The 23,837-nt window shown below is 45.5% G+C and overlaps 1 protein-coding gene across 1 annotated transcript in view; it reads left to right on the top strand.

Annotated features, from left to right (window-relative positions):
- IntS4 (integrator complex subunit 4) overlaps positions 1 to 23,837 on the top strand; it is an 85,204-nt gene that overhangs the window by 41,446 nt on the left and 19,921 nt on the right. The window contains exons 14-16 of the mRNA XM_065435525.2: positions 288 to 381; positions 7,760 to 7,840; positions 19,931 to 20,115. Coding sequence (XP_065291597.1) covers positions 288 to 381; positions 7,760 to 7,840; positions 19,931 to 20,115 — 360 coding nt within the window. The remainder of the gene's footprint in view (positions 1 to 287; positions 382 to 7,759; positions 7,841 to 19,930; positions 20,116 to 23,837) is intronic.

Raw genomic sequence — 23,837 nt, 5'->3', positions numbered from 1 at the left:
TAATAATCTCGGGAGCTTTCTTCATTTGTAAGACGACAGGCAGATGCGTTTCCCAACCGTCTGTGGCTATACTAGAAAACAAGGTATACTCCATTAACTGGCTTTCAGTGGCAGTAAATGTACCTTTAATTAACATTGTCTTGTATTATACTGTGTTTTTTCCAGTAAGCCTTTAGTTGGCAGCTAGTCCTGATGTTTTCTGATCTTGACCGATTCTTTATGTTTGAGTTATGTGGGCAACTTGGAGGTGAGCATTTGTTCAGAGTGTGCTTGCTTTACCCAAGCAGGGACCTCCAGAGGCTCGCAGAGATTGAGCCCCAGCTTACGGCTGCCGCCAGCTGCGCCAGCTTGTACCTGCGATGCCAGCTGCTCTTTGCCAAGGTGCGTTAGTGTTTTGAATGATGCACTGATGTTCCGAATTTCTCGTCTGCGCTTTTTATTTATTTATTTATTTTATTTATACATGCTGCAAACCTAGGTTAGCACAGGAGTGGGGTACACAAATCAAAGGTAAAGGCACATAGCAAAGCACTAGTGTAAGAAACATGGTTAAAAAAAACAAAAAAAAACAGGTCTCATTAAATACACATATGCATACAAACATAATATATAATACGTGGTCCTAGGAATCACGGGCATCAACCAGTGATTGCCTTAAGGGGGTACGCAGCTTTCGTATAGCGAAAAATGACCCAAACATTGTGTGTGTGTGTGTGTGTGTGTTTTTTTGTTGTTTTTTTTCAAAGCACATATTCCGTTTCTATAACTTTTTGTATCTGATTCCGAAATATGAATGCTGAAAACCGCATAGAAGTGGTAAAAAAATTTTTGTAGCAGCCAACGTGACGAAAAAATTCTGCGGAAATTCTGAAAAAAAAAACGTGTTTTTCAAGCCACAATATCTCCGCAACGGCGCAACCGAGCGCCGCCATTTTGCCCGTGTTAGAAAGCGCATTTCTCCATCTTTAAATTTGCTGCGCCAGTCACCTCCTCTATTAAGAAGCAAGCACACAAAAAGCAAATGATTCAAGGCCGTTCCGAGGCCTCCGATAGGCCACGCTCGTCACATGGCCAATTGGAGCTTTGCCATTTGTCTCGTTGGCGGTGCGCGTCTTCTGGTTTGCGTGGTTTGCAATATACAAACATTGTTTGTGATGGTGACAGTAGAAACTGTAGCACTGTGCAAACGGCCGTGATGGCAACATATTATCATATAACATCTACCAATGAAGACCCGCATCGTGACCTTTGCCCGTAGGGGCCCCAAAGTTGGTGCCAACATCAGGCTTCAGAAGCAGATAAAAAGCCTCCACCTCCTCACAAGTACCGGCTTGGAAAGCATGTTGCTGATGCATTGCTGCCCGTGTACCAAAGCCTTTCTGACATGCAGCTCCTCAGCCGTTGCCTAGGAAAAAAAACACAAAACACTGCCGAAAGCCTTCGTTCCGTCATATGGTCACTGCTGCCAAAAGATAAAAACGCATTATTTGTTGCGACAGAGACAGCTGTCCATGACACAGTCTGCAAATACAATGCTCGGGCCTGCCGTGCGTATGCTGAGTATTGTGCAACACTTGGACTGCAACTGGGACAACATGGTCTTCTCAGAGCAGCAGAAAAGGATGTCTTGTGGAAAAAAAAAAGTCAAGCAAGGCACATCAAACCAAAGGCAGGGCACTCAACAAGCCGCACACTGAAAAGGACACAAAAGACTACAACTCCGGTGTCTTTTGATAATGTAAAATCTGAGGTACAACTTTGAAAGCCTTTCTCTCAAAATGACTTTTCTTGCTTCCTGCTTTGCTTGTACCGCTGATTTCTTCGTGACCACTAGGTCTATATCAGTGCCGTTTTTTTTCCTGTGTTCCTGTATGTATTGTTCAGGGCATGACACTCTTGCTTTTGCAGTTTGACTTTACTGCAATTAACAATACGGCTACTTGCTCACAGCCTAAACGCTTGTGGTAAAGTTACTTCTTAAAAAATGAGAACTAAAAAAAATTGCATTGCAAATAAAAAAAATCTAAGAATGTCACGGCCTTAACCATTCATCTTAGAATGTACAGTGCTTTGCACAAGTGTTCTATCATATTTTTTAAGTGATTCAGGCTTGGAACAAGGCCAGAAGGAGAAAAATATTATACATAAAAAAATTGTAAATATATCTTTATAAAATTTATGCAGTAGTATCACATAAATGTTGCTGATAAGTCTACCAATTTTCATAAAAATCCATGAAGAAAAAAGAAAGTTGTTATCGAATGCCGTGTCCCTCTTTGACAAAATTATCAAGTGTCAATTTTCATATGTTAGGGGGAAGCTGGTTCCACATTTCAGTGGATCGGGGAAAAAGAGCTACATTTGAATTTGTCTGCGCGTACGTACAGGGGTGTTATATTTAGAGGGTGAAAATTCTATGTGTTAGGCACTTTAGTAACCTAATGTATTCCAAGGATGAGCAACGTTCAGAGTTAGCAGTGGTGTTAAACAGTTTAAGACTTTCTACATTACAGAGCTCTACTAGCGAAGGGAGGTTCAAGGAGGGCAGGTTAGAAAAGGGGGAAAAGTCCTTGTCGTAACGCCAGTATATAAATTGAATAGATTATTTTTTTTTCGGATTCGAGTTTTTTTTATATCGGATTTCAGGTGCGGATTCCAAATGGCACACAAGATGGGCCGCACTAAAATTTTATAAGTGAGCAATTTTGTTTCTTTGCGGGCTGAGTGCAGAGAACACTCTAGGTAACGTAGACGTGCTAGAGCTTTAGAACAGGTTGCTGCAATATGTTTGGACCAGGATAAATTGTGTGTGAATAGAATGCCAAGGTACTTATATTGAGAAATGTTTTCTAAAGGAATACCATTGAAACAGCAAGGAAGATGCATTTGTGTTGTACATGTCAAGAAGGACATAGAGACAGTTTTGCGAAAATTGGTGTTTTTCTGCCACTCATTACACCAAGTACAAAAGCTGGAGAATGCTTTATTCAGAATGACGTGATCTTCATGACTGCTAATTGTATGATAGGTAACACAGTCATCACCGTAAAGATGGACTTTAGTTGGTAGCACGTTGTTAAGTAGGCCATTTATATACAGAAGGAAGAGAAGCGGGCCTAAAACTGAACCCTGTGGAACACCAGAGGTAATAGCCACCAAAGGTGACTTTGCAGAATCAAAACAAACGTATTGTGACCTATCTGAGAGATAACTGGAGATCCAGGTAACTAGGCTAGGATTATTTAAAATACTATTTAGTTTATGCAAAAGCTTGGAATGTACAACTATATCAAAGGCTTTGGAAAAGTCTATGAATATAGCATCGATTTAAAGGCCTAGGTCAAGTGCATGGCAGATGTCAGATGTTAGTGTAATGGTGCTGAGGCCACTGCGAAATCCACGCTGGAAGGCTGTTAAAATGCTGTTGACCTCAAGAAACTCAATAACATATTTGTAGATGACATGTTCTAAAAGTTTACTGCAACCAGAGGCCAAGGAAATCGGTCTGTAGTTGGGATAGGTTTTGTTCACTCCCAGACTTGTGCAAAGGAATAACTTTCACAACTTTTCATGCTGATGGAACGGTACTTATTTACAAGGATTTATTAAATATCACTGTACGAAGCCTGCTGGACCAGAAGCGTACTGTATGAGAAAGGAATTATGAATGTTATCAGAACAGCAGCCTTTTTTAGAATCAATGTTTAAAACTAAGTCTATAATAGTTTCATGAAAGTAAGTAGCTTATTTCTATGGCTGCAGTCCAGCACAAAATTTGAAGTTGTGGTGATCTAGAGTACTCACAGGAGTACTGGCCTCTGCAGGTTTGGGCTTAGTGAGCTACAGGGTCGTGTCAACCGTCGCAACACGTAATCCAGTGCTTACATGTTCAGCTTTCACATGGCATTGAGCACCACAAGCCACAAGAAACAGTAGTGCCCAAGTTAACAAAGGACAAGTTTACAGTAAAACCTTGCTATATTGAAGTCGAAGTGCAAGCCAAAATTACTTTGTGTCGTCTAACGTCATGGTCAACGTTGCCTGCCTGTGGTGGGCTGCAGTGAGTTTCTACTAATGCAATTATTGGGTTTTATGTGCCAAAACCACTTTCTGATTATGAGGCACACCATAGTGGAGGACTCCGGAAATTTCGACCACCTGGGGTTCTTTAACGTGCACCTAAATCTAAGTACACGGGTGTTTTCGCATTTCGCCCCCATCGAAATGCGGCCGCCGTGGCCGGGATTCGATCCCGCGACCTCGTGCTCAGCAGCCCAACACCATAGCCACTGAGCAACCACGGCGGGTTGAGTTTCTACTACAGTGAGTTGCCATGAGTTGGCACTGTGTAAGCCAAAGCTGATGCAAAAGGCCACAACCTACCACTGAGGACCACTAAACATTATTTTTCTGCTGTATCTTCATCATTGGGATCAGAGGTTTGCCGCACTCTGCTTACATGTTCATGAAATTCTGATAAGTTACATGACCACTGAGAACTCTGACAATCCATTTGATTTCGCATTCTTGTCATTCACTGCACTCAATGCCTGATTCTGGAGGTAACAGCAGCACAGCTCCCCCTGAGCCAATGACAAAAGGCAAAAAAAAGTGGGAAATGAAATGGCCCACTACAAAATAAAGTGCCGGGCGGTGAAAAATTGCAGCATGCATAGCAATTAATAGTGGCCACTGTTAGACAGTGCATCAGACACCAAAAAAAAATATAACCCGCATACCATAAAGTCACATGCTTGGCGGTTTGCATTTCATTTTGGCATAAACACACAAGTACAGGAAAGAGGACACAACTATGACCCTAAACCAATGTAGTGTGTGTTGTACATAGGGCCATGCAAAGAGTTCAGGCTGCAAGTAAGTGCAGAACTCACAACATTGTTAGAGCACTGTGGCAACACATCAGTAGTGAAGTGCAACTGTGGCTGAAGACTTGGCAGCATACTTAGTTCGGTGCATTGCTAGGTAGCCAACAACTTGTGGTTGTTTTGAACTCTTGCATCAGATCAGTTATTAGCAGCATCTCTCGCTGCCAGATTTTGGCCAAACTAGCTTAATGTGGCCAGTAAGTCTTCCATATGAATTTAAAGAGGTTCGTTATATCCATTTAAAGGAAATTCTTGCTTTAATTAAAGAAAGGTTTAAATGCATGGACTGTTACGGAAATGTTAAGGGGAATTATGGTTACGTCAAATAACTAATTTTGTTTATAATATTTTACTGTAAATGCCTCCAGCAGTACCCAACGCTGTATTAACACCCGGTCCTGGCCAGAACAGAAAGCAAATGCCCTTACCAAGGGGAAAATACACAGTATACACAGCTGCAGGAAAAAAGCACCCCACAACACATCAAAAGGAGTTTTCCTTGCATCTATGCTGCACACTTTTGCAGTTACCAAAGGGCCTGGCCAGGAGATTGCAGGGCAGTGTCTGTAATCATTCGCATCTAATGAGATTGGCCCTGCCCAGTAGGGCCACGCACAAGCACTAGGCACAGCTCTTCAGCTTCATCTTCAGGAAGGTGCAATGCAAGGCATGCACTTGCCATAGGTGCTGCAAGGCACCGAGGCAAGCTCAAGTCTAAGCAATGTCTACAGGGGCTGTTGGACAAGAGAAAAGTGTGTTCTCACCTTGAATTATCCCTGAGAGGTCTATTTTCCTCCCTTCGATCTGATGGTCACACTGGTCGTGCTAAGCTCTGTTTGAGGAACGAGAGTGCAGGATCAACAAAGGCTGAATGGAACCTAACGAACTGAACCTTCTGGGACAGAGTGACAGCTGAGTGACGCCCAGGCTGTCACTCCACCTTGCTGTGGGAGGTATGGGCAGTCTGCTCTGCATGAGGCTAGGGCTGAAGGCAAGCTCTGGATATAGCCAAACACAGTCATTCCGCAGTACCAACGCCTCCTAGATAGCAGGCCTGTGCACTCTACTTTATGACATCATGCTTCATGAACTGAAATTTTCACTGACAACCCCAGCATGAGAATTGCGGTGACGTCAGAATCACCACGGCTTATTCAGGAGCATCCCCATTAGATTCCATGGCAGTCGGGCAAGGTAGCATGACGTCATGAATCGAAGTGCAGAAGCCTTGTGCTATGCAGGAGGCATTGGCAGTATTCACCAAACCGTAGTGCATGTAATCGCAGCTATGTTGGGTTCGGATGAATAATACAACCAGTGCCATCAGCTCTAGCAATGTTTATTGCTGCAAGCAATAAGTAACACTTCCACAGGGAAAGTTCACTTTGTATTGGGTAATAAATAGGCTTGCCTCATTGCACGTGATAGGTCAGGCAACGTGGTCACTCTTGGCTTACAGCAGGTATTCCTGAGGTAATTGGTCACATTCGAAGTCAGGGTGCCAGAGAGAGGAAGTCTCCCCTGGTGACATTCTTTTAATGCGAAAGCAATATATGCCCCATTACATGAAAATCCGTCAGCGTAGTCGGTGTGACCGAAAGTTGGTACCAAAAATGGCTGACGATGTAATGCATAAAAAGACATCACAATATGCACAGACTGATGCCAAATTTCTCAGGGATGTTCCTGTAAAGAAAGTAAGTTAATGGCTTTGAAAAGAAAGTTTGATAAATTTCAGCTTGGGTGGGAATCGAACCAGGGCCTCTTGGATGTGAGATGAGCAAGCTTCCCCGACACCACAGCGGCTCCGCCGTTCTTGTTGGTTAAAGGTGTGTCTAGTGCATGCGTCATTGCACACGTGACAGCGGAGCCAATGGGGTGGAGGTCGTGCCACGTCATGAGTGTATAAAATGAGTGATAAAATAAAAAGCATTAATGTTCAATGGGGCGGCGCGGAGAGGTCCTTCGAGTTATGAAGTCCTTACGGGCAAGTTAGTGCGTTGAGACGCACGGCGCATATTGATTTGGCCTTACCGAAGCATAGTTAGAATGCATGCAAGAGATTGCGCGGACTACAAACATGTGGAAAAAAGCACCGAAGGGACTATCATAATTCTTTTTCATTCCCACACGTAAGTGTCTCTGCTGAATTTCTATGCTTTTTTACCTTTGCGAGAGGAACATCCTCCTTGTGCATTAGATACCTTTTTCATTTCCACGAGTTGGGGAGGGAGGGTATGTGTGTCGCGAGAGCAAGGGAGAACCAGGAGAGGGTGTAGTGCACCTCTCCTGTATCTGCGACTACATGAACACACGGAAGGAAATGGTCTTGTGTGCTTCCCACAGAGGAAAGGGGAAGTAGCAGGGACGTAAGACTAGGCGAGTACCTGCACAAAGGTGATAGGGACACAGGTGGCAATCATCACAGTGTTCCGTTCATGGCTGGTGTCAGTGGTGGAATAGAAAACACTTATGTGCCAACACTTTGTCGCAAACACAAAAAACTTTTCAATAAATTTAAATCCACCTTTTCTTCTTATAGCTGTGTGCTTCAGCAGCTCTCACAACAGAGTTTTACTTGGTTTGGCTAGTGAAGTGTCCAATGTCAAAAATGTTATTGTCAATGGTGTCTAGGTCACTGCTCTGTTCTTTCCTGTACTCTCGGGCATCGTCAGCATGCCTTACACATGAGCATTTAGGCTCATGCCTGCACAGTTTATGTTGTTATTTGTTAAAGACAGGCACAGCAGAAATAGCCAATAATCAGATGCTAGGAATTAAAATTATTTAGACTGCCTTATTTATATGACTCATTACACCTTGCAAGGGAACCTGCTTGAGCCCCGAGATAAAGCCAGTGCCTGTTTCTGCAGATCCTGTCTAACAAGAGCTGGCTCAACCTGTCTGCTGCCTCACCATTGCAGAGCTGTGCCCTGAAATCCCTGCTGGAGCAGGCAAGTGCACATTTAAATTATCTAGATATATGTGGCACCCTTATGACCTTTTAGTGCTGTATGAGTTATTTTACTGCTTTTGAAAGGAAATGTGTGCAGTGTGTCGATTCTTTCACTGGTGTTAGCCAGTTAGTGGTATTACTCCTCCTCAGTGTCTGTCTGTGAAAAACCCTGATTGCCTGCAGACATTGGCACATCAACAAATGCTGTGTTCTTGAATAGCTCGCATTTCTTCAAGTGGAGTTCACATTTCTACCATGTGGAGGTTGCAGTGCCAAGCATTAGTTATATCTCCTTTGCAGATCCTGCCAATTCAGGCAACTATACAGGCACCATATTTTTGAACATTCAATACATTTGTAGCAAAATGCAGCAGCAGATCTTTTCTCCCCACAGGGGCATCTGGGTCAGCAGGTGTTTGGTGTGTTGTGACACCACAAAACCTAGCACATGGGGGTTGGACCCTCCCACGCTTAACTGTGCGTGGCTTAGCTGTTTTCGGGGAAAAGGTCATCCTGGGGTTTGAGCCGATGCTGGGTGTTTGGACCTTTATGGCCCCCTCGGCGAAGGCAACACACCCCTTTGGCCTAGTCTTCACATAGATGGTAGCCCTGGACTGACCCTCCCAGGGAAAATCGTTGGTCGTCTTTTTGTGTCCCTTTCCTTAATCTTTTGCTTTCCTATCAACATACCTTTTCTGTCCTGTCATCTCTTCTCTTCCCAATTTTTCTCTCTCTCCAGGCAGCCTGGGTTAACCTGGTGCGGTGTATCTAACCTTGAGTATGGCGCATTGGGTTATAGCAGCGATGCACGGTTGGCATGTGCGATTCATTGCTCTGTCAAACTTGAACCACCCCCCTGCTGGGCTCCGTGGTGGGTGGTTGCCATTGCTGCTGAAGCAACTACATCCAACATGCGTAGAGCACCATTTCCTTTTGTACCTGATCATACTGCTGCAAAGCGCATAGGCACTGAAGGCTCCCTGAACTTTTCCGTCCCACACAGACTCATTTCCATTATACATGTTATTCACAGCAATAAATCCGAAAAATCAGTAAGAGTTCTATCACCATTCCTTGTTTCTAGATCCCTGACGTTCACCATTGGACTAGGCTATAAAGCTAGCAAGATGGCAAGTGGCGACCTCCTCCTTGAGGTTTTTTGTGACAAGCTGCAGCATGAAAAGCTTGCAAATCTCACAGCCTTTGCTGACATTCTGATAACAGTAACTTCACATCTTTCCTTGAACACAATCCTAAGTGTTATCTCAGTTGTGGATTTGTTACAACTAACTAAAGCAGAACTATTGGAAGGCTGGCAAAACCAGAATGTCATTGAGGTCAAAAAAATAAAAATCAGGCGAGAGAATGATGAAAGCCCAACAAAACATTTTATCATTACATTTGCCTCTAGTGTGCTGCCAGAAGCCCTCGAAACTTCTTGTACAAAAATCCACATAAGACCTGACAATCGTAAGCGTCGTTGCTGTTTCAAGTGTGAGAAGTACTGCCACGGCTCGCAAAGCTGCCGAGGTCAACTTGCCTCCGCAAAATGTCGGGAAAAAGACCACACTTCTGATAACGGTCCTGGCACACTCCGCTGTGTCAACTGCAAAGGCTACCACCCGGCATATTCTCGATCCTGTGAAACTGGAAAAAGCAGAAAGAAATAATTGCCTTGAAAAACCAAAGAAAACATCTCCTATCAAGAAGCGTGAAAATGTGTTTCTGCTTTCCATACAACAAGGTATGCTGGTGCGGCAGGGGGGCGATGTCATAGCAGACTATGGCATCAGCCCGGCCCACAAAGTGTGTCCACGGCTGTGCCACCAGCCCCCTTGGCGATAGCAGCCAGTGCTTGCTTCACCATCCGTGAAGAAGGGCCCATCGACCTCAGCATTGGTGGGCTCCAAGGCTTCGTCTCTTGACGTGAAGCCTTCACGACAACCACACCCCTCACAAGGTCGGACGTCCAGTGCCTCTTAACCCATTGACGGTCAATGACGTAAATATACGATGCGCGAACGAGTCCGAAAATGGTCGATGCCGTATATTTACGGCGCCGTCTGTACGTTTAAAAAGCGCGCCAATTTCCTAACTTTTTCCTTTCTGTCATGTGCTGCCACTATGTGGGGATACAGGGAATTTTTTTCGCATGCCTATCTCTCTCGGTTTTCGTTGCATGGTTTGTTTTAGGGCTAGTTTGCTCCAGCGAATCTATATAGTACCGCTCGCGCATTGGCGCGCGCGTGGGCGGGCGGCTGTTTGAATTTTGTTTCGCGGGCGGTTTCAGCTTGTTGCGCTTGTGAAACTGATGGCTATATCGTTCCTAATTGTTCAAAGGGCGACCGCTTGTTTCTCGCTCGTTTAGTGCTCACAGGGGTGCGCATAGGAAGGATGCTGCCGTGCATGCGTTTCCGTTTCTTTTCTTTTTTTAAAACTGGCGAAAACTAATTGCCCTAGCTGGTTGGCGATAATATGAAGATTAGCGGAAGTTTGTCGCACGTGTTGCTTTTTTTTTGATGGGCACACAACCGAACAGTTTTCTTGAGTGCGCGCACCTATGCAGTTTGATTACACTATGGACGTACGTATTAGTGTAAGAGCAGGAACATTTGAGGCCTGCGAAATATTCTCGTGTGCGGATTTTCAAAGTCTTGAGCTATGTGCATAAAAATGCATAAAAATTTTAATTCTGATAAGTTTATTTCCTTTTTTATTGTTGTTATTCATGAATGAATAGTGAATATATACCAACGCAAAATATCTTTTCTCACTTTACGGTCACCCTAGAAAAATTACGGTAATTTTTTTTCAAAATAAGTCCCCAAGAAGAATCAGAATCTGTAATAAAAAAAAATCGACCCTGTGTGTTTGCATATAGCGAAAAAACTGCCCTCAAAGGGTTAAGAGGCTAAGGTTAAGGTTAAGATGCTAGCCCTGGCCAACTGGCGCAGCCAACACCCAAGGACCGCTGCGAGTCTTAGGACAGCTGTGAGTCTCTGGACCGTGGCAAGAAAGACAAACCTCACATTACAGAGCCTGGTAAGTGCCCTAGAAGCTAAATCAGTTTTCCTTTCTGAACACAGCACGCACACCTTTCTTAATATAGAGACGCAAATATTACAATGGAATGTCAGGGGACTTTTGCGTTACCTTCACAGTGTCAAGGAACTTCCACGTAAATATAATCCAAAGGTGTTGTGTGTCCAGGAGACGCATTTAAATCTTACACAGACAGGCTTTCTACTGCAATTCGCCATTTTTTGTAAGGACTGTGACAATGCTCATGCCTCGTCAGGTGGTGTGGAAATTGTAGTTGACAAGAGTGTAACATGAAGGGCTTTAGAACTCTGAACACCTCTTGAGGCAGTTGCGGTTCGAGCCTTACTGTTAGGAAAACTAGTTGGAATCTCATCTGTGTACATACTGGCCAACTATTGACTCCAAAGAACTCCAAAGAGTTTCTAGTCTGTTCGTGAGCTGCCTGAACCGTTGGTGATTTCAAGGCGCACCATAATCTCTAAAATGAAAGAAGTGAACTTGATTTCATACTTTCTGCCGATCCCAGCATAGTGCAGGATGTAGAAATGTTATGTAGGGGAAAGTGCAGTGATCATAGGTTAGTAAGGTCTAGGATTCACCTCAATTTGGAGAAAGGAAAAGTTAGATTGTTCAAGAAGAAACAGGCCAACCTAGAGGCAGTAAGGGTAAAACCAGACCACTTCAGGCTAGTACTTGCAAACAAATATGCAGCCTTAGAACAGCAAGATTAATATGACATAGAGGTAATGAATGAAACCGTAACTAGGCTGGCTTCAGAAGCAGCAATTGAAGTAGGAAGTAATGGATCAAGGCAATCAATTGGTAAGCTCTCCCAAGCAACAAAGCACCTAATAAAGAAACGATGTAGAATAAAAGTGTCCAACTCAAGAGATCAGATAGAATTCGCAGAATTGTAAAAACGGATCAACAAGGAGAAAATAAGGGATATTCAAAATTATAATATAAGAAAGACCTAGAAAGCAGTAAAAAATGGATGCAGCAAGAAATAAATAAGAAAACTTGACATAGGGCAAGCCAAGATGTATGCATTGAAAGATAAGCAGGGTAATATCAGCATTGCCATTTGTTAGTCGTGTTGGTAAAATCAATTGGAAAGCATATTTAACACCAGCAAACAAGGACAGAAGAGAGACAACACCACAATGCGCAATATCATCAGCAATTTCAAAATATAGTAAAAGCAGCAGAGGATTCTATACTGACCTGTACGCTACTCGGAGCAACCACCATACCTCCATTCGAAGTAGTAATGAACAGGTTACAGAGGCTGCTTCTATAACTAGCGATGAAGTTAGAAGGGGCTTGCAAGACATGAAAGGAGAAAACACGGCAGGAAAAGATGGAATAACAGTCAATTCAATCAAAGATGGAGGAAACATCATGCTTGAAAAACTTGCAGCCTTTTAAACGAAATGTCTCCTGACTTTGAAGGTCCCAGAAAATTGGAAGAATGCCAGCATTATACTAATCCACAAAAATTGAGACGTTGAAGAATTGAAAAATTATAGGCAGTCGGGCAAGGTAGCATGACGTCATGAATGGAAATGCAGTGGCCTTGTGCTATGAAGGAGGCATTGGCAGTACTCCCCAACCCATAGTGCATGTAATCGCAGCTATGTTGGGTTCGGATGAATAATACAACCAGTGCCATCAGCTCTAGCAATGTTTATTGCTGCAAGCAATAAGTAACACTTGCACAGGGAAAGTTCACTTTGTATTGGGTAATAAATAGGCTTGCCTCCTGACTTTGAAGGTCCCAGAGAATTGGAAGAATGCCGGCATTATACTAATCCACAAAAAGGGAGACGTTGAAGAATTGAAAAATTATAGGCTCCTTAGTGTACTTCCACTATTGTATAAAATATGCGCCAAGATAATTACCAATAGAATAGGGCAACGCTTGACTTCAGTCAACCAAGAGAACAGGCTGGTTTCTGGAAGGGATACTGTACAATGGATCACATCCATGTCATCAATCAGGCAATCGAGGAATCTGCCGAGTACAATCAGCCTCTCTATATGGCTTTCATAGATTACGAAAAGGCATTTGATTCAGTGGAGATACCAGCAGTCATCCAAGCATTACGTATTCAAGGAACACAGGAGTCTTACATAAATATCTTGGAAAATATCTACAGAGATTCTACAGCTACCTTAATTCTCCACAAGAAAAGTAGAAAGATACCTATAAAGAAAGGGGTCAGACAGGGAGACACAATCTCTCTGATGCTATTCACTGCGTGCTTGGAAGAAGTAGTCAAGCTATTAAACTGTAAAGGCTTAGGAGTAAGGATCAACGGCAAATATCTCGGCAACCTTCGGTTTTCAGATGACCTTGTCCTGTTCAGCAACACTGGGAATGAGTTACAAGAAACGATTGTTCATATCATGAGAAGCCAACAAACATACGCCAAGGAAAACATAGGGGAACTTAGTTGTACTTACTAATTGAATTAAAGAAATGGTAAATTAATGGCAATGAAAGTGGATGAAAAAAATTGGCAGTGGCTTAGCTCGGCTATGCCAGGATATATGTAGCAAAAGCTAAAGCATAGCATGGTTAGCCTTGGTCAATCTTGATTGCAAGTCCAGGTTAGTCTGGTTGTCTAGCTATGTTGCAGCATTTAGCCATTCGTCGGGCGCGCTGTTCGCCTGTTCCTGGGTGATTCATTTCCTCTTCATCTCATTCTGATGTCATTTCCAGGCCTCCTCCTGCTTATCAGAATTGTCGCCGTCCATACTGTCGCCTCAACTGTAGTTGCGGCGCACGCAAGCTCTCCTTTTCAATCCTCCGACATGTTATCAGGCATGCGATGCAGCTGGCGAAGCGAGCGGGGGCAAGTGCAACGACGAGAAACGCGGTGTGACGTCATACCAAACGGCGGCGGCGGAACACCTGTGGCTCGGTGCTACTAGTGGCGCGTGCACAGTAGTGACTAGGGAGGGAGAGAGAGAAATATTCGCGGCGAGGCATGCATTGTGACGTCATGTGCCTCCTCGGAGCACCGCCACGGCGAAATCGCAAGTTCGCGGCCAGTAAGGATTTCGCTTTAAAAATAACTTGCCGCAGGTGGGCAACGATCCTACGTCTTCGCATCACGCGTGCGATGCTCTAGCCAATTAAGCTACCACGGCGTAGTTTCCCCATCCACTTTCTCGGGTATTTATGTGTTACTACTAGAACTAACCTTGGGAGTGCTAGCCAGCACCACCACTTGCAAGCTTTGGCAATGGATGTGGAACATCCTTTCTGTTGCAGGCGTCACGAGTACGTGATTTTTCTGGGTGAAGGCAACTGGTCAATAAACCCGCACGTGCTACCTGAAGGCATCAGTGTTGCCGGATTCGAGACTCTCATTATGTAAGAACGAGAAGAAGGGGAGTTAAACGAGGGGCCCGATGTTTATTAATCATATCATGAGAAGCCAACAAAGACACCAAGGAAAGCATAGGGGAAATTAGTTGTACGTACTAATTGAAATAAAGAAATGGTAAATTAATGGCAATAAAAGTGGATGAAAAAACAACTTACCGATCCCACTTCTTCGCATCACGCGTGCGATGCTCTAACCAATTGAGCTATCGCGCAGCGGTTTCCCCATCCACTTAAGTCCTGCCTTGCACATATCATCATGAATATCCGTCTGAGTTTCTTTTTTCTGCAGTATTTTTCAATGGTAACTTATTGCAAATTTCTGTGGCATGAAATTCAGTCAAGTACCCTCTTGCTCATTGTAGCATGTGGGAATCATATTGATGATCATATTGTTGTATATATGATAATCATACACACCTCCACCAAATATGTTACGTAGGAAGACACCGATGAAAAGCTATTTACAAGTATATTTACAAGACAATACGCCACAGTTGACCAAGAGGCAACAGCCCGCGCTAGCTTCCAATCGTCGTCGTCGTCTTCTTACTGCTCGGCTCTTTGTCATTGGAAATACTATCCCGTAGCAATATGATATTGTTACGGGGATGTTGGGAGTGTAGAAAATTATGTTTACAATATATATATACAAAATGAGCCCGAGTAGTTAAGATCGCTGACAACCAATAACCGCAGCAGCCAGCGTCTCCCGATCTTCTTCTTCCTTTCTTTGTTCATCGTTCCGTAAAAGGACCCCCGGGTGGTGAAGCACCGTCTTGGCGCATGGTAGTCGACGAACTGCGAGCGAAGTATGGCTTCAGCCGAGAAACATGGTCGACGTCAACAGGCGGCGGACGTGAAGATGGATCATACTGTAACGGCGTGATCTCATAATTGACGTCGTTAACTTGACGTAGGACTTCATAAGGCCCTGTGTAGCAAGAGAGAAGCTTCTGGGAGAGGCTGACCCGGCGTCATGGTGACCAAAGCAGCATTGAAGCACCTGGGGCAAACTGAACATCGTAATGGCACCGGTCGTAACGCTCTTTTTGCAGATGCTGCGAGGATAACAAGCGAGATCAAGCGACTTGACGTGCCATGTGAGTGCGATCAATGACTTTGCGAGCGTGCTCAATAGCAACGTGGGGCACAGAAGGTAGGCTGGTGTCAAAGGGCAATGTGGGGTCATGACCATACAAAAGATAAAAGGGTGAATATCCTGCAGTGTCATGTCGGGACGAGTTATACGCGAATGTCACGTAGGCCAGCGTGGCGTCCCAGCCGTGGTGATCGTTGGAAACGTACATCGACAGCATCTCTGTGATTGTTCGGTTGAGACGTTCCGTAAGACCATTCGTTTGTGGCTGGCAGGTGATGGACAGCTTGTGCTCAGTGGCACGAGAGCAGAGGAGGTCGTCCACAACTCGAGACAAGAACGAGCGGCCGTGGTCTGTAAGTAACTGTCGAGGTGCACCGTGCTGGAAAACGACGTCGTGAAGGAGAAAATCGGCGATGCCAGTAGCGCAACTAGTCAACGACGCCATTGTTGTCGCGTAGTGTGTCATAAAATCAGTAGCGACGGTGATCCACTTATTCCCTCTAGTCGTTATCATAAAAGGGCCAAGCAGGTCAAGGCCTATGCGAAAGAATGGTTCAGAGGGAACTTCAATTGGTTGGAGTCGGCCGACAGGTGACAGGGGAGGTTTCTTCTGGCGCTGACACAATTCGCAAGTTCCGACATGACACACAGAGCGGTAGAGACCTGGCCAGAAGAACCGGCATTGTACGCGGTCGTATGTACGCAAAACTCCAAGTTTTCCTGCCGTCGGTGCATCGTGAAGTTGTTCGAGAACGACGGATCGCAGATGACGAGGAAGGACAAGGAGCAACTCAGAGCCGTCAGTGTTGATATTGCGTAGAGTATTGCGTGATATTGAGTAGAGGATGCCATCATGCAGCACAAACATGCAGCACATGCCGTTGGTGCTGCCAGATTGCACTCCAGCAATGATGGACTGTAAGGATGCGTCGCGTTGTTGTTCAGCGCGCATCTCAGTCATGTCAGTCAAAGCCTTCACGCAAGTCACCGGATCATGCGCAACAGGATCAGGGGGATCCACGGGGTGACGGAAGAGGCAGTCAGCATCTTTGTGCAGACGTCCAGACTTATAATTGACAACAAATGAAAATTCCTGGAGCCGCAAAGCCCATCGACCAAGCCGTCCTGTGGGGTCCCGGAGGAAAGTTAGCCAGCAGAGGGCATGGAGGTCTGTAACAACCGAAAACGTGTGGCCGTACAAATATGGCCGGTACTTGGCGACAGCCCAAACTAAAGCCAAGCACGCCTACTCGGTGATGGAGTAATTTCTCTCGGCAGGTGACAGCAGGTGGCTGGTGTAAGCTATCACGCACTCGGTGCCATTCTGCTGTTGGGCGAGAACAGCGCCGATGCCATGGCTGCTTGCGTCAGTGTGAACTTCGGTCGGTGCAGAAGGATCAAAGTGGGCAAGTATGGGTGGGGTGGTCAAAACCCGATAAGAGCGGCGAATGCATGAGCCTGCTCCAGGCCCCATGAGAATGGCGTGTTCTTCTTTAGAAGATCTGTCAAAGGCCGAGCAACGTCGGCGAAGCTTTTGATGAAACAGCGAAAGTAAGAACACAGGCCGACGAAGCAGCGTACGTCAGAAGCAGAACGTGGCACAGGGAAACTGCATACGGTGCAAACTTTTTCCGGATCTGGTTAGACACCGGATGCGTCAACGAGGTGCCCCAACACGGTAATCTGACGGCGCCCGAATTGACACTTCGTGCAGTTCAGTTGAAGGCCGGCTTTTTGGAAGACCGCAAGAAATGCAGCGAGTCGTGTAAGGTGGCTGCCGAACATGGGAGAAAAAACATAACGTCGTCAAGGTAAAAATGTCAGGTGGTCCATTTGTAGCCTCGCAGAAGAGAGTCCATCATATGTTCAAATGTCGCAAGAACATTGCATAGGCCAAAGGGCATGACTTTGAACTGATATAAGCTATCCGGCATGATGAAGGCTGTCTTCTCACGGTCCATGTCATCAACTGAAATCTGCCAGTAGCCAGATCGAAGATCGATGGACGAGAAGTATTTAGCTCCGTGCAAGCAGTTGAAGGCGTCATCGATGCGTAGTAGTGGGTAGATGTCTTTTTGCATGATCTTGTTTAAGTGGTGATAGTTGACGCCAAAACGCCAGGTACCATCTTTCTTTTTCACGAGGACGACAGGCGAAGCCCGAGGGCTGGCTGATGGCTCGATGACCCCTTTGCGAAGCATTTAGTAGTCCACTTCTGATTGGATGACTCGACGTTCAGCATGCGATACTCAACAGGGACGCTAACAAATAGGATTCGTGTCTCCAGTGTTTATACGGTGGTAAGCTACAGATGTCTAGCCTAAAGGCGTGTCGCCGAAATCAAAGATGTCACTGTATAATTCAAGCAGGTGATGTATGTCCGTGGCCTGTGCAGAGGTGAGATCAGGTGCAATCATTTTCACGAAGTCATCCGTTAAGGAACCAGAGCTGTGAGCTGCAATTGGCGCTAATAAGCCACTTTCGGCATTCAGACTCTCAAGTCAAATTCGGAACCACTAGAAATGCTGACCAAGAACATGCCGGCCGGAATCACTTGACGGCACAGGCTGAAATTCAGAAGAGTAAGAATGACGTCGTTGTTAGTAACCGGGACCAACGTATGTGGGACAGCAATGTTCCGGTTCAAACGCACGTTGATGATGGGGCGAAGCACATATTCACTGTCGAGAACCTGTGGCTGTGCTGTGACGTAAGTAACTGCCTCGGGTTACAGACGCACATCGTGAAGTGAGCACAAGTGCGATGGGGCGGTGCTCGGAGCATTGGTGAGTTGAGACAGTTCCAACTGAAGAACGTTGGTCATGCAGTCGATGAGAGCAGAATGAGTGGATAAAAAGTCCAATCCAAGGATAACGTCGTGAGGGCAGTTGTTGATCACAGCAGAGAGAACAGAAGTAGGGCGGCCGGCTATAATTAAATGTGCAGAACACATTCCAAGAACAACCAGCACGCCGCCGTCGGCCACACAAAGCACTCGGGCAGCTGCTGGGGTGAGGACCTTTTTTAAACGTCTACGTAGGGTAGTACTCATCACAGATGCCTGGGCTCCAATGTCGACGAGTGCATGGACAGGTACGCCGTCTATTTTAACGTCTATTACACTTCTCCTTGTGGGCACAGACAGAGGATTTGCTGAGGTAGTAGGCAGTGCAGCACCACCTCCGAGAACTACATTTCTGAGTTTTCCGAAAGGGTGTGGTCAAAAGCCACAGGGGACGAAAGGCGACGTGGCTGGGTTGAATGGGAAGATGGGCGACGTGTTTGCGGTGAACGAGACTGGTGTCCACGCGGCGATGGTGAACGGCTGTACCACAAATTCCTAGCAGAGCTATCGGCGGTGTTAGACTCGGCGGTGGGCGAAACATTGCGGGCATTTCCATTAATACGGCTCAGGTTGGTCGGCGTGTGAGGTGTTGAGGGCCACGAGTTTCGACAGTATCAGGCCACATGACCAATGCGGCGACAGGTGAAACATATCGGCTGGTTGTCCGCAGCTCTCCACTCAGTCGGGTTGCGATAACGCAGAGAGAAGCATCGGGGTAGAGTGAAAATAGTGGAAGGGCGTTCGTTAGCTCTGGGATGGGTGACAGCACACACAGAATATAAACCAATGTTTTCAAGTTCCTGGCGAACTATGGCTTGTACGAGAGGAACTGAAAATGTGGTAGCATCAGGGCTACGTGAACAGAAAGCTGCGGCACTCTTTAATGATTGCATCAACTGCAGAGCAGCTTTTGCACATGAGCAGATTAAATGCGTCGTCACCAATGCCCTTAAGCATGTGCCCGACCTTCTCAGTTTCTGTCATGTCGTAATCGGCCTTACGATAAAGTGCTAGCACATCCTGGATGTACGAGACATAGGACTCCGTGGGGGATTGGGCACGAGAGGCCAGTTCCTGCTTTGCGGCAATTTTACGGCCGACTGGCTTGCCAAACAACTCTGTCACTTTCTCTTTGCATTAGTTCCAGCTGGTTAGCTCCTCTTTGTGGACGTAGCATACGGCGGTGACGTAGGAGGCAGCAACGATGTTGATCCTGAGTGCTCACCGTCATTCGTGGTGCGGACGGTGATGCGACGTCCACTGCAGAGCTCCGTTTCCACTCGTGGTACCCTGCACCTCTCACCAATATGTTACGGGAATGTTGGGAGTGTAGGAGATTATATTTACAATAATAATAATAATAATAATAATAATAATAATAATAATAATAATAATAATATACCTTTATTCATAAAAACAAGTGGTACAAAGTGCCAAGGCATTAGGAAAAAAGTTGCTGCAAAAGCAACTTGACTGGTCCTAATAACCAGAAGGTCTAAAAGGCAGCAGACAATGAGTCCGCGTAGTTAAAATGGCTGACCACCAACAACCCGCAGCAGCCACCATCTCCCGATCTTCTTCCTCTCTTCATTCATCCTTTCGTAACAATATGATCAATAATGTGATCATATAGGTTACCATATTGATGTGTGCTTTGTGTAGAAGAGGGTTTGAGAGATACACTGACTGTTGGGTGTGTCTGCAGCTTCTGCAGCAGACGTTTGTGCTGCAACACCAATTCCTTGGCCTTGAGCGAGCGGAAGAAGGCTCCCTGCGGCAGCTGCGCCTGCGTGCACTTGCCCTACAGCTGGTTGTTGTCATCCGGGGCAGCAATGCCTCAGCATTGGGGCTCTGTGAGGCCTTCATCGAGCAGCTCGAAAACCTCCAGGGGTAAGCAAAGGCACACAGCACCCATTTGCATGTTTTGTTAGTTTGTTTGTTTTCTATATTGTGGTAGTCCTGTAAGGGGTGTATGTTTCCAAGTAAACAATGATTGGAAGACAGCACTGTGTCTCAGTGTTTTTCTTTTTTCATTACTGTCTGTTCAATGTCCATACTGCAGTAAGTTGCCTTCCAAGGATTTGGAATTACAGCTCTGACTAATTGCTGTCATATCCAACTGCTTGTCGAACTTAAAAATCAACTTGTGGCAGCTTTTTTTAAGCCTCTATGCTTGCAGCACTTTGTAGCAGAGAAGTTGTTAAGCTGTTTGCCGCAGTAAAAGCGTAGACACTTTCACCTATGCCTGGAAGTTGTCGCTCATTCTACTTATTTGGCATGGTATTTGTGTACTGCTGCCTATTCACTTACCATTTATAATGATTAGCTTGTTGATTTGCACATATTGGAGATGGAGAAAGGATAGGCTTTCAGTCCTGCGTATTTGACCTAAATAAAACTAGCACATCCGCAGGTGTTCTCAACCTACCATTCTACGCAATGTGACAACATTAATATTAACTTGAATTTCTTTATCTTTTCTTAGACCTCAAGGTCGCAAATAGTTCCAAGTATCTTATTGGTGCTGTACGCGGCAGCTGCAGCATGTGCATTTATGCACTGTAGCCCAAAGTCTGATTAATGGTAGTGCTGGTAGAACTCCTTGTGCCCATGTCTGTCAGGCAGAATTACTGAACGGTTGTTTAATAGTGACGAGCTTGTTGTTTCTGGGTGCTGCATGAGCTCAAGTTCATGTTTCAAACGACCATTCCCGACAATAGAAAATAAATTCTCAATGAAGGCCACAATAAATTCTTCCCATGATGCAAATGTGGTCGTGAAGTGCCGTAACTTTGCGCTGCCCTCCAGAGCAATGGGCACAATGTGGGTAAGCCTTTTGTCGACAGTGATAGCATTGACCAAACAAAATATGTCCAGTCGGGCCAGAATCTCCACAGGAGACTTAATGTCATTGAATCTGCTTTATTTTGGTAGCTGACCTCCAGCGGAGCGCAGAGTGGTGCAGCCTGATGATTGAACTGCCGCCGCTGTTGTCACAGAACCCGCCGGCAGTGCCTCCGCCACCATAAGTCTTTGTCGAACTGCTGCTGCGGTTTGCTCACATTGCATGGCATTGCCATTGGTTTGCCCCAGTAGGTGCTGCAACAACTCTTCGGGCATGTTCACGGCCTCCAGGTCAATTCTGGACGAGCCACCACTTGTTACAATTGACCACTAGCCGACACGTTCATTGCAAACATTCCCTTTATTACCACACTCCGGGACTCTTCCCCCATGGTGTCCACATGGTGCCCATCTGCGCGCACCACACGCAGCACGCACACTTCACACCACCTGCGTCTTTTTTCCCCAGTCGCCGCTACACTTGCACCACCCGGTCCTTCCTCTGGCATACCTGCCAACCCTCCCGATTTGCCCGGGAGACTCTCGATTTTTTACTGAACTTTCCGATTGTACGGTCACTGTCTTATATCTCCCGAAAAGTTGTCTCTGTTAGCGCAATAATGGTTTTTTTTTAAACCGGCACCGCGGAATGTATAGCCGCATCATAATCGTCAGCATCACCAACAACGGCCGCACTAGCACCATCGGTATCATCGACTAAGCAGCCGACTACGGTGCCTAGTAAGCCAACCAAAGCCAGAGCCAATGTAGCTCTTTCATTTCATGCATGCATTCCTCCATGGTGCATTGTTACTGCTGTTTGTGTGTATGACTAGTGTTGGCTAGGCCGTGTGTGCGTGCACCATGTAAAGTTGAAAACCTCGTGTGCTTGATGCCATGGTGCTATCAAAGTCCAAGAAAAGGTATTTGCAGAATTTTTTGCCATCTTACACATCTGAATTTCCGTGCTTTATGACATCAAGAAAAGGAGAACATTTTGCATTTTGTACAACGTATGGATGCGACGTTATTGTGTCTCACGGTGGCAAAGATGACTTGAAGCTGCACGTTTCCACGGCGAAGCATCAAAGCTATGTTCGCACCGCTGAGCAGCAAGACAACATGGTCAACTTTCTCTGGAACAACTGCGACGACAGTGTCATACGTGTGGAGTGCCTGTTAACGGGGTTCCTCGTCGAACCCAGCCTACCCCTTAGTGTCAGCGACCACGTTGGGCCTCTTCTACGGAAAATGTTTCCGAAATGCGACGAGGCGAAGCGTTATGGATGTGGACGCAACTCTGAAACGCAACTCTGAGGAATGCGGAGGTGGCCAACCTAAAATTTATTTTACAGGAATCGCTCTCGAGTCTTCGTTTCTTTATTCAGAGTTTCCCTCAGCTGCTGCCTTGAGATTCCAACGAATCTGCTGAGGACGGTTTGCATGCTCTTGGACCTGAGTTTGCCACACTAAGCGTACAGTCTTCAAGAGGACATTCCGAATTACAAATGATGGGACGTGCAGTGGTCTATGACTGGAAAAATGAAAAACACTGATGAAAAACATGTTTCACCGAGTTGTTAAGGTGATGCTCGATTAACTCATGATATCGCATAGCAAGGCAGAGTGTGAAAGGATTTTTAGCACGGCGCGAAAAACTAGGAATGAATTCCGCTCATCAATGTGCAACACAACTCTCCAACGCCTGCTGCTAGTGAAGGACCGTCAGAAGGACTATGTTTTGAGCAAAGCTATCCCTGCAAAAGGAGTCATCGAACACTGCCTGAAAGTGTGGATACTTATTTTCTTTTTCTTATTTCCCCCAACTGGATTAACTCTTGATAATTGAATAACGACAATAAGCCACTGCCTGTAGGCAAGTGCCTGCTGCACTCTATGCTGGTTGTTGTTGCATTGCACATGAACTACACTCTGTATATACTGCCCACGTTTGTGGAGCGTGTTTTTGTCACTCCCATACTGGCACTTGACTATCTTTCCATGTGTTATGTGTCTGCAAACAACTGAACATAAATCCACCGTATGATACCTGGCAACCACTGTGCAGTTCCAATATAAGTTGCACATTGATGATAGGATCTTGTTAAGTACATTTTCCTGGGACCAGCATTTGCGTTTGATAAACAAAAATTTACCCACTTGAGTTGCACTTATTTTTTACCGGCACCAACATTCAATACAGTGCCAAACTGTGATTGTATGATGCGTTTTCCGGTTGCCAGATTCCATGTATCTATGTAAACAAGAAAATGTCCAAGGCAAGCACCCTAGAGAACAGTAGTCACCTGCTGCGGCAGCTTCACTGCAATACTCGTTCGCCCATCTCATGTGAAAAGTCCAATGTACACTCAGTTCCTTATTCCGGTATCGGGAAATCTCCTCCTGGGTCATTGCACACCGCATTCACAGCTATTGTGGCCAACCCTACTGCAATAAGCATCTTCACCTATCTGTTTCACAGCACGTGGTGCCATTGGTAGCATAGTGCACATGTTTAGTAGGCAATAACCCAAATACGCCGCAGGCAGCGCGATGTGAGCGTTACATTTGGAATAGGAAAACCAGACGCTTCTCGGGCGGCCAAAGCCCCACCAGCACGATGCGCGTCCACATCTCATGCCTCGTGCCACAACATTTTATGTGATGCTTCCCGTTACGTAGATGTCAACTACAGTTGAGTCTGTCAAATTTCTTGGTTACTTTAGATTGTACGTTTTCCCAGTTAGTATGTTTTTCTCGTGATTCTT

The sequence above is a fragment of the Dermacentor albipictus genome, chromosome 1 (assembly GCF_038994185.2).
Source record: "Dermacentor albipictus isolate Rhodes 1998 colony chromosome 1, USDA_Dalb.pri_finalv2, whole genome shotgun sequence".
Classification (NCBI taxonomy): domain Eukaryota; kingdom Metazoa; phylum Arthropoda; class Arachnida; order Ixodida; family Ixodidae; genus Dermacentor; species Dermacentor albipictus.
Note: the sequence above shows the minus strand (reverse complement) of the source record. Positions and strands in the feature narration are given on the sequence as shown.